Raw genomic sequence first — 11,707 nt, 5'->3', positions numbered from 1 at the left:
AACAAAAGGATACGACCTCCAAATGTAGCGCAGAAAAAAAAAGTGAGCATCAGCGACTCCCCACAAAACCGCAGCCAAGAATCAAATCCTCTCTCTTTTATTCTACACCGCGCATATATAGCGATAGTTGCTACCTTGGATTGGAGTAACACCCATATGGCATCGGAAGAATACGAGTTCTCCTACAAAAAAAAAAAAATACCCTCAATGGAAAGCGATACGAAACGGAAAGCGAGAAAAAGAAACTGGGATTTGAATCCTTCCAAGGTTGCCAACCACTGCTCGGGGGAACGCCGGTGTGGGGAAAATAAAAAGAGATACGAACTGATCAGGGAGAATCATTGTAGCCGAACCGCTCACAAACAGTGGTCGAGGAAGAGGAATGGAAAAAAAAAAAAAGAAAAAGAAAAAATTCTTCCCGCGCGTCCTTGTGGACAAACGCTTTTACAGGGACGCGAGTGCTTCTACATAGAACTGCGACGGACGGACGGACAGACAGACGCGACGGAATTGCAACGTTGGAGCACGCGAGGGCAAGAGATATTCCTTGGTATATGGGTCAGCCTAATGGTGCCAAGTATTTTTCATTGTTGCCAGTAATTTGCGGTAGAATTTCATAGCCGGTTTTTGTTCTGAAAAAAACATTATAGAATGCATCGTCTCTAATGCCCTAACACAACTTCAGCAATGGTGTCCGAACTGTAATATCGGCGTCATTATCGTTAAAACCGATGTCGGATTCGTTTAAATGTGCTCTGTCTCGCAAACCAGGCATTATCGTTGCGTCAAATTTTCGTTGAGACCTTCCGAGGTTCTATCTCCCATTAGACGCGGTGACTTTCAGAAGTAGCAATAAGGTCCTGGGTTCGACGTGCCCGAGAAAGCTGACAACCGAACGGGGGTTAAAAATCGCGTATTATTCCCCGCTCTTAGTCAATAAAAAAGCCAATTATTTAACGGGGTTAATCGATCATATATATATAGCTGATGAACAGAGGGGAAAGACGCCACACACAAACACCTACCTGCACGTGACGCTACGTTGCACACTGTCCGAACCACTTGGCCGCCAACTCCATGAGGTGTTGTTCCTGGTCCATAACAACCATCTCCTGCGGAGCGCTGTTTTCCCTGGGGACGTCGTCCAAGTGTCCGAGCATCTCTTTGAGCCTCCCGATGTACTCGACGGCCGACCTGAGGGTCTCCACCTTGCTCATCTTCTTGGCTTCGCTCTCCGGAAGATGAGATCGGAGGGAGGCGAAGCCCATGTTGACCAGATGGACTCGTTTACGTTCCCGCTCGTTCCGGCGAGCCACGGAAGTGGATGAAGAGCAGATGTTACGCTTGCAGCGGAGCGGGCCGACACCACCACCAGCCGCGGCTGTTGCTTCCATGACGGCCCCCCAGCGCTCTCCTGGTGGTGAATGACTGGCGCGCGCCACACAGCCACAGCTGCTGCTCCTCCGAGATTTCGGGGAGAGGGGGAGAACCACTTTTGATCCAGTTGGCTTTTTTTTCTTTCTACCTTTTATTAGGCGGCAACGACGCTCTGGAGAGTCCGTCCAATGTACCGGAGGCTCTCTTCGTGACAGAGTACACACATGCGGTTCTTTTAGGGCAAATTTAGGTTGTACGGTAGAAATGGTGACCTTCGAAGATGTTGACGAATTCAGTCGCGTGCTGTCTGCTTCTTTCATTCTTATTTTAAATTATTATTCGCGCGTGGTAGTTATTCTAGTGGTGCTGTATATGGATGTGAAGCGTTATTCAGTATGTATGCGCTTTCTCGTATTTTCGAGTAAGTGATAATAAATCCTCAATATATATGCTTTTTTTTTTTTCTTGTTCTTGGTACGAAAGGAATCCACCGAAACCAGCAAAATCATGAATAAAAAAAAACAAAAAAAAAGAAGACGAAGTAAGCTCTCGCACATGAAAATATAGCTAAATACTGCACTATTCATGCACTTTCATGCGAAATATGCCACAGCGTGCGAAACATGCATTTATATGCACCATAGAGCCCGTCTGATCGGTCTCAAACCAAGACCAAAAGTGTTTTTTCATCGTCCACATACGAAACCGTATCGAGAAAAAAACTATGCATTTGCATGACAATCCGCGCTCGATAAGCGGAACCACATTTACAAAGAAATAAAAAGAACCCATAGTAGACAAACAACGAAAAATTATTTTATGACATACACTAAAAGATAGGGTAAACTACGCAAACCCAAATGTGCTCTGCACAGAGCGCCTTTATTTATTTACTGCTTTCGTAATTTTTTTCAATGCTTCGTTGCACGGTATAATTGCCACCGGTAACAGAGCTTTCCCTTTCTTTCTTTTTCCTTCTTTTTTTCTTTTTTGTTGTTGTTGTTGTTTTATGCCCACTTGAAAGAATAACTGTCGAAGATCATGACTCGGTGGAGACCCCGGGAACGGCTATCGCACATCGGTTCTCACAATCGGAACTTTTTGATGGTTGCCCGATATAGGAGAGCTTCGTGCTGGGAGACTATATGCAGGTGGGAACCATCCTGTATCGGCACTTGCCATCGGAAGCCCATTTGTCAGGGCACACAAACAAGGCCCTTCCTTTTCCTTCGAGATACAAATATCCCGCAGCCATCACACGTTGGACTCGATCCATCCCAGTCACGTGGTCGCAGTTGACGAAATGGCGGGAATTGGTCGCGGGTGCACTCTACACTGTAAACTGAAAAACACCCTTATGGGTGTAAATGGCTTGTCCTATAACTGACACCTCTTTTTACACCATATGGTCTTAGAACACCCTTTTCAGAGGGTGTATTCTGTGTAAGACACCCTTTGAAAGGGTGCTTTTCCTTGAAAATGCCTTCTTTTGCACCCTTTAAACACCCTTTTAGGAGGGTGCTTAACAACTTTACACCCTCCTAGAAGGGTGTTTAAAGGGTGCAAAAGAAAGCATTTTCAAGGAAAAGCACCCTTTCAAAGGGTGTCTTACAAAGAATACACCCTCTGAAAAGGGTGTTCTAAGACCATATGGTGTAAAAAGAGGTGTCAGTTATAGGACAAGCCATTTACACCCATAAGGGTGTTTTTCAGTTTACAGTGTACGCAAACATCGCGCTTCTCGTGCCATTTTGGTGTGCTGCTAACCGGAAATCGGAGAGTTTTTTTTTCTTTTTTTAAAATTCCGTGTTAGAGCCGCGAAGCAACTGTGGCTATGAGCTGCGTACAGACGTGAACAGATGGAGAGAGGACAGCAGGAAAGGGGTGGGGGTTAGTGTGCGTGCTGGGCCGACTTCAGGGGGAACTGTGCCGACATTCGCCTGGAAAGACTGCCGGAAAACCCAGGGGAGACCTCGGACATGCACAGCTATGGTGCAGGGATTCGAACCTACCACCTCCCAGTCTTGAGCACGACGACGTCGGCTACCACAAAACGAGCGGTCGGTCATGCCGCTGGTCTTCGTATGTGGTTTCCTCTGCAGGTTCTCCGTGTTTCGATTAACGGTGACGCCGCCAACAGATCACCTTGGTCCTTCACTGTAAACTGGAAAACACCCTTATGGGTGTAAATGGCTTGTCCTATAACTGACACCTCTTTTTGCACCGTACATGGTCTGGAACACCCTTTTTAGAGGGTGTATTCCGTGTAAATCACCCCTGGAAAGGGCGCTTTTCTTTGAAAATGCCCTCTTTTGCACCCTTTAAACACCCTTTTAGGAGGGTGTAAGATCGTTAAACACCTCATAAAAAGGTGTGTAAAGGGTGCAAAAGACGGCATTTTCAAGGAAAAGCACCCTTTCAAAGGGCGTTTTACACGGGATACACCCTCTAAAAAGGGTGTTCCAGACCATACGGTGTAAAAAGAGGAGTCAATTATAGGACAAGCGATTTACACCCATAAGGGTGTTTTTCAGTTTACAGTGTTCTTAGTTCTTATACCCACGAGGCTCAGCTTTTCATAGACACGAATATACCCTCCGCGTCTTCAACGTCTATATATGATCGCTTCGTCGTCTGGGCCCGAGGCTATATACGCGCTACGCGGGCAACCGAAATCGATGTTTACCGCGAGTGGAGCAAACAAGAAAAGAAGAGGTCTTTTTCTCTGTCATCCTGGAGTGTCACCCACTCCAGGTTGTCACCCATCCCCATAAATCACGCGCTTCTCAAAGGCGATTAAACCGCCATCTATCCCGCGAGAAACGATTAATTTCTGCCATCATATTCTCACTCTTAAACTTCGACCTTGGTCTGCCGTCTGTTCGAGCAAAAAGTGTATACCGTACTTGACTTGTGCTCCTGATGGTGGTCAGAAAAGAAAAAAAAAAAGAAGAAAAAAAAAGAACGGCAGCTGTTCGAAAGAGATCTCCATCTTGAACTCCTCGCGGCCACTCTATGTACGGTTGTCTCTCAATCTCAAATATTGCCTTTGTGGTCCGTTGTTGTGTGTTGTGGTCAATTAGGGAACTTCCGGCAATGTGTTCACCCTCCTCGTCATAAGAACCCGCGTTTGTCTTTAATCGATATACGAAAGGAAAGTTCTTGTTCGGTGATTGCAGGAGGCGTTGCGTGCATGCTTGTTTCTATATATCTCTGCTTGCCTATATAACGGCAACTTTGGTTCGGCTGTCGAGCGAGATAAACCTCGCACACCTGCACGGAGATAAGGGAGCACGTGTGCTCTCCTGTCTACACACACATGTATATACCGTTGCTATTTCTTCTGGCTATCAATCACGATAAGACGAAACGCCACCAACAGCTGAAGATGTGGGAAACGTGGTGAAGAACAAGGTGTGGTGCCGACTTTGTCGGGTCTCATGTCTCCGTATTTTTTCCCAAGCAGCACAATGTACTGAAAGCCGAGTGCAATAGGGGTGGACGGGTAGGTGGAAGGTCTTGAACAGATTCGTGAAACTAAAGAACATTGATAAGACACAGACCGTCCACCCCTATTGCACTCGACTTTCAGTACATCCTGCTGCTTGGGTTATTTTTCAATAAATCAATCAATCAATCAGCCACAAAGTGTGTGTGGTATTCTCTCGCTTGCCTTCACTCTTAACTCGTCCATTTAATACTGTGATGACTTTTGCGCCCTCCATAAGTCTTTAGGTGGAGCACACTGAATGTCCTGATCTTAAATTCTTACGCATACAACACTCCAAGAAAAAAAAAAGAGTAAATTTACTCCTTTTGGGGACTAAATGTATTGCCACAAAAAATAGTCCCTTTCGGGTGTAAATGCGCGGGAGTAAACGAATGTCACAGAGCGGAGACTGCATGTTACGCACTGTTTCTAACAATTTCAGGTATACATAATTCGAGTGCATGCATGAAAATACTTTGAACCAAACCGTCAACCGTGATATATATCGAGTGATATAAAATCTTGCGACATACATATAGGGCACAATTTTAGACGAAAGAAGCGTAAACTGTGTCTTTCTCTGTGTGGGTGGAAAATTTCTAAGTTTGCTGTGTTATACAAGCCTTATGCCATCAACTTGACAAAGAGCACATATTTACGTAGACTGTTGCATTCGGAAGGCCATTGGCGAAGTTCAGTGACTATTTGTAGTCTTGTGAAATAAATGTCGCGGTTAGGGGACTAAAATAGGCAGTACTTGCAGTCGAGGGGACTAGAAGCTGCAATTACTCCCTATTTTACTCATTTTCTTTTTCCTTAGAGTGCAGGGGAAACAAAGTACTTTGACTCTTTGCATTTGGGTTCGTTTTTTTTCTAAAGTACTTGGACTATTTTTTTGTTTTCGGTACCTGCGCTGATTAAAAGTCCTATCACATACGTGTTTCTTTCTTCATTTGTTTTTACTACTAGTTTTCTCTTCTGTTTACTCGTATATATACTTACTTTAGCATGCAGCTTCAGCCGGTACGGAGTAGACGGCGTTCCATGTTGATTATATTTTCCGTCTGTCGGCCATATTTTCTCTCAGAGGTTTTATCAGCATTCGGAACCCTCAGGTGGACGAAATTAATCCACATCGCTCATAATCATACGTAGTTGTATCGCGACGTGAAGCCACCAATTATTACTACTACACCCTACGTGATGACATGCTCGGGAACCACAGTGATTTATTTGAAAATGATACGAAAATGATAAAATGAAATTATGCCCCTTAGGCGTCAGAAGAAAGACTCAGACTCTCAATATGTTTTCATATCAGTAGAGCCCCGCGACTATATAGGGACTACGAAAACAGACAGACACGGACAAAGTCTCAAACACAGCTTTTAAACACATTCAAACACATTTTAGTAACATGAATTCCAGCTCGCTCGCTTTTTTAACAATTCTTTCATCGTCTCAATACATTACTTCTTACTTACTTCTCAATACTTCGTCAAGTTCCACTATTAGACAAGGAAATGACCGGTGACCGATTCTTGGCTGCGCTCGTCTGGGTGTTTCTCCTGGGTTTTCCTCTGCGTCGAATGTCGGCACAGTTCCCTGTGAAGTCGCCCAGCTAAAAACACGCCACCATCAAACCCAACCAATTCGGCCATGGACGTTTGTTTTTAGGTTTGTACTATAGTATATACGTATAGTTTGCTAACCCCTCATTTCTTCGTAAATTTGAAACAGCGACGAACTATTTGCTTTTTCGGGTTTGCTCGCGCCAGTAGCGCAAACAGAAAATATTTTCGGTGCACTGTAAACTGAAAAGCACCCTTATGGGTCAAGTGGCTTGTCCTATAACTCACACCACTTTTTACACCGTATGGTCTGGAACACCCTTTTTAGAGGGTGTATTCTGTGTAAAACACCCTTCGAAAGGGTGTTTTTCTTTGAAAATGCCTTCTTTTGCACCCTTTAAACGCCCTTTCAGGGCGGTGTAAGATTGTTAAACACCCTCCTGAACGGGTGTATAAAGGGTGCAAAAGACGGCATTTTCAAGGAAAAGCACCCTTTCGAAGGGTGTTTTACACAGAATACACCCTCTAAAAAGGGTGTTCCAGACCATACCATGTAAAAAGTGGTGTGAGTTATAGGACAAGCCATTTACACCCATAAAGGTGTTTTTCAGTTTACACTGTGGGGTTCTATGGGAGCTTTACATGTGATGAAGGAAAATTTCACCCTATTTTCCCTTTCCCAAATGCACTACCAAATTGTACGCGTTCGTGGGCTTGAACACATGTATTGGCATCGGAGCGGAACACGCGAAACCGCCTCGTGGCTAAACACCTGGCTGGCTCAGTGTATGAACTCGAAAAAGGTGAGCCAAACTTACAGGTACTCATGAAAGACGAATGCCTCGGTGATCCTTATCGAATTTTTGAGCTCGTACACTACGAACGCAACCATGCCATCGCCTGACACGGCACCATCAGTATATACATGTCGCGTCTGGTATAGGGTTCTCATCGTGAAGAACCATTCGCAAAAATTATATTCCACAAAAACGACGTTCCAAATTCCCTCGGGCGTCTCATGCATACTTATTAGTATTTTACTTACCTACTTACTTACTTACTTAGTATTTTATGGTCCGACTGGCAGAAAGTTGACGACTTCATCCCTGTGCAGCCTATTTGTTGGGATCATTAGGAGGATTTCACACCTTTCGTGGCGGGCCTCACTTTGAGAGCAAAGAACAAGGCCAGATCTTATCGGGGGCACGAAAGCCACGCCCACAGGAAGAAGTGAGGACCAAGAGAGGCTCTGTTCTGGAATGGAAGTCCTACCAGCGTTACTTTGGCGACTGTTTCTTTCTCGCCAGAAGATCCTATAATAGACCTCTGATCCTAATAGACCTCTGAATAATAGATTCGTCATTGAATGATCGCTCTTGTTGACGGTTCAACCGTAAAAACACTACTAAAATATCTCCATAGCATACGGCTACACTGTAAACTGGAAAACACCCTTATGGGTGTAAATGGCTTGTCCTATAACTGACACCTATTTTTACACCGTATATGGTCTGGAACACCCTTTTTAGAGGGTGTATCCCGTGTAAAACGCCCTTTGAAAGGGTGCTTTTCCTTGAAAATGCCGTCTTTTGCACCCTTTATACACCTTTTTAGGAGGGTGTTTAACGATCTTACACCCTCCTAAAAGGGTGTTTAAAGGGTGCAAAAGAGGGCATATTCAAAGAAAAGCGCCCTTTCCAGGGGTGATTTACACGGAATACACCCTCTAAAAAGGGTGTTCCAGACCATATACGGTGTAAAAATAGGTGTCAGTTATAGGACAAGCCATTTACACCCATAAGGGTGTTTTCCAGTTTACAGTGTACGGCTATAACTCCAGTTGCTATAGGCGTAAAGTGTAATCATGGTGATAATCAGGGAGTGACTTTTTCGGGTTAAATACCTTTCTCAGATTCGGGTGGTAAAAATCGGGCGCTATTTCTAAATCTGTAATTCGGGGAGAAATCGGGCGATAATTGCGCCTTCGGGTGTTATCGGGTGTTTTTGTTTCTCCTCTTGTCTATCAAGTCCTTTCCTAATCACTCTCCTTGTTTTTTCTTGTTTTTTTGTTTGTTTTTTTGTTTTTTTGCGGGATCGTGACCTTCCAGCGGTAATCCCCGAAGGCATAGACAGTGTTGACACACATGGGTGTATTGCTTGGAACGCAAGTGACCCGTTCTTACACGTGTTACAAGTGGCGACCTTTGTTCGTCTTCATTGGAAACGTCACTTGAGAATTTCATACTCATTCATAGTGACAGGGATTCGTGGAGAAATCGGGTTTAACCCGAATCGGTCGGAGGTCAGTCCGGGTATAGAGAATAACCGGGCGAAATCGGGTTTAACCCGAAAAAGTCACTCCCTAAATGATAATTGATGACTTTACACGTCGCGACAACTGTTATAAGGGCGACGTCGCAGTGGACGGTCCCACCAACGTGCGCTGAGCACGATCGCACCACGTCGCAACCTGCTTTTAACGTGCCAAAGCCAGGGAGTTGTACTGGTGTCATCGGTAGAGTTCGAACTCCCTCCAACAAGGAATGCGTCCATATAGGAAATGCCATTGCGGAGTCTTGCGCTGTCGTGTGGGGCTTGGGTCGCTCCTCCAGTATCAGTAGGGAGTGACTTTTTCGGGTTAAACCCGATTCCGCCCGATTATTCCCCCCCGAACTGACCTCCGACCAATTCGGGTTAAACCCGATTTCTCCCCGAATTCCTGTCACTATATGAAATCCTCCAGTAACGTTTCCACTGAAGACGAACAACGGTCGAATGGGTCACTTGTCTATGCTTTCGGTGATTACCGCTGGAAGGTCACGATCCCGCAAAAAACAACAAAAAAACAAACAAACAAAAAGAGATTAGGAAAGGACTTAATAGACAAGAGGAGAAACAAAAACACCCGATAACACCCGCGAATACATAATTATCGCCCGATTTCTCCCCGAAATACAGATTTAAAAATAGCGCCCGATTTTTACCCACCGAATCTGAGAAAGGCATTTAAACCGAAAAAAGTCACTCCCTAAGTATCAGGGACAAAACTAGAAACGGACGCGTTTTAACCGGTTGCACCCGTCCGTCAATCCCCCTGCAGGCAGGTCCGCCTTCGTAACGGGAATGTCCATTCGGAGAAAATGGCTATATAGGCATAATGAGCCCAGGTGGACGGACGGAACTGTCTTCGCTTGGGTAATCAAGGGCGGACAAAAACTTTCTCCCACTGCTTTGCACGTGTGTTATGTCTTCTGCGGTTCACCAACTTGCACTTATATCTTCGTGTTTCTGTGCTTGCAGCCTCTTTCGCAAAGAAAATCACGGGGGAGGTGGGCCAAAATTCAGTCTTGGGTAAGTTACTTCTAAAATGTAACTGACTTGCAGTTATATCGAAAATGGTTAAAAATTGGGCTGTTCGGTACAGCATACTTTAAAAGCGATAAACTGGGCGATACTGGGCGATACTGGGCGATAAAAGCGATAAAATGTACTGGGAACTTGCTGAAGAGGGCGTTGTTGGTTAGGTTAGAGGATATAAACCAAGTTTGATAATAAATCCTTGTTCGTCAGTCTGTGCCTGTGTGTTGTGTCGTCTGTTGACTTGTTCCCCGGCACGGGGGTTTTATCGCTTTTAAAGTATGCAGTTATAGTTACTTTCTTGGTTGAGTAACTAAGTTACAGTTATAGCTACTTTCTTGGTTAAGTAACTAAGTTACAGTTATAGCTACTTTCTTGGTTAAGTAACTAAGTTACAGTTATAGCTACTTTCTTGGTTAAGTAACTAAGTTACAGTTATAGCTACTTTCTTGGTTAAGTAACTAAGTTCCAGTTATAGCTACTTTCTTGGTTAAGTAACTAAGTTACAGTTATAGCTACTTTCTTGGTTAAGTAACTAAGTTACAGTTATAGTTACTTTCTTGGTTAAGTAACTAAGTTACAGTTACAGTGACTGAGAGAAAGTAACTTAGTTACATTACAGTTACTTTTTATAAAAATGACCATGAGAGGGTGATACAATCGTTGAAAACGTACATTTATTTACTTTTACTTAAGTGCGATAACACTAGTATTGCACTTAACCAGAAGCTGTATAAGTCAATATGTGGCTCTCCCACAGGGAAAAATACGACGTGTGTACGTACGTAAAAAAAGATCGACATTTATTCGAGTAACTAGTTACATTTTGCAGTTACATTCACAGAAACAGTAACTAGTTACAGTTAAAAGCTACTTTTCTGGAAATGTAACTAGTTAACCCCAAAAGTAACTAGTTACAGTTACAAGTTAGAAGTAACTTAGTTACTACCCAAGACTGGGCCAAATGAAGATCTTCACAGTTGATGCTTGTGGGAGGTTGAAGTATGGAAGAACGGTGCGCCTGCCGACATTTTTCATCTACAGGGTTAGACTAGCAAACGTTACATATTTTGATCACATCGTAAAAATAGAAGACGGGTTTTTATCCAACACCAAACTTTGCAGACTGGTAGCCATTTGTCTGAAGTTTTGTTGGAAATTTTTGTGAGCATTATGGTCCTGGAGAAGAAAAATTAAAAATCGAGCAAAATTTCACTCTATATGCATTTTCTATGGCCTATCTAACTCAAAAGTCGCCATTTTCTGCTGTGTGCGCTTCATTTTCATTTCACCACACACAGGTGGCACCAGCATACAGAACAAGACTGGAACAAGAGGATTGGTGCCTAACGTCAGAATCGGCATGTCACATCGTTGTAGGCAGCGCTACCTGCGTTAAGTGATGTGAATATGAAGCAGGCACAAGAAAAAAATGCCGGTGTTTGTGTGGGATAGGCCATTGAAAATGCATGGGGCGAGATTTTGCTTTATTTTTAATTTTCTTTCTAATTTTAATTATTAATTTCTTAATTTTCTAATTAACACGGACAGACTCTGTCCGTGTATCGTTCCTGACTGAGTCGTAAAGATACGTAACCAACTACCCCGCACCGCAACCCTCGAGAAATACGATTCCTTTTATTTATTTTTTCCTTTCGTGTTAGCGCCGCGAAGCAACAGTGGCTATATGAGCGGCGTACAGAGGCGCACGGACAGGGACAGCAGAAAGGAGAGGGGGACAGGGGGGGAGGGGGAGGATATGTTTATTAAGAAAAAAGAAAGGAAAGGTTAGCAAGCCAAAGAGCCGGCTTGCTATTCCGAAAAAAAAAAGAAACAAGGGGAAGGGGAAAACGAAAAAGAAAAGGAAGGAAAAAGAAAAAGGGGAATCGAAACAAAGGAAGAAAAGAAAGGA

The 11,707-nt window shown here is 43.9% G+C and overlaps 1 protein-coding gene across 1 annotated transcript; it reads right to left on the bottom strand.

Moving 5' to 3' along the window:
- Window positions 1-1,037: 1,037 nt before the first annotated feature.
- On the bottom strand, window positions 1,038-1,394 carry LOC135400658 (achaete-scute homolog 1-like). The gene has a single exon (XM_064632488.1). The coding sequence runs from the start codon at window positions 1,392-1,394 to the stop codon at window positions 1,038-1,040; it is 357 nt and encodes a 118-aa protein (XP_064488558.1).
- Window positions 1,395-11,707: the final 10,313 nt, after the last annotated feature.

The sequence above is a fragment of the Ornithodoros turicata genome, chromosome 7, assembly GCF_037126465.1.
Source record: "Ornithodoros turicata isolate Travis chromosome 7, ASM3712646v1, whole genome shotgun sequence".
Taxonomy (NCBI): Eukaryota; Metazoa; Arthropoda; class Arachnida; order Ixodida; family Argasidae; genus Ornithodoros; species Ornithodoros turicata.
This window is presented reverse-complemented; position numbering and strand designations above follow the sequence as displayed.

What these genes read in the sequence shown, in the direction of transcription:
- LOC135400658 (XM_064632488.1), bottom strand. Translation starts at nt 1,394, where the DNA reads ATGGAAGCAACAGCCGCGGCTGGTGGTGGTGTCGGCCCGCTCCGCTGC.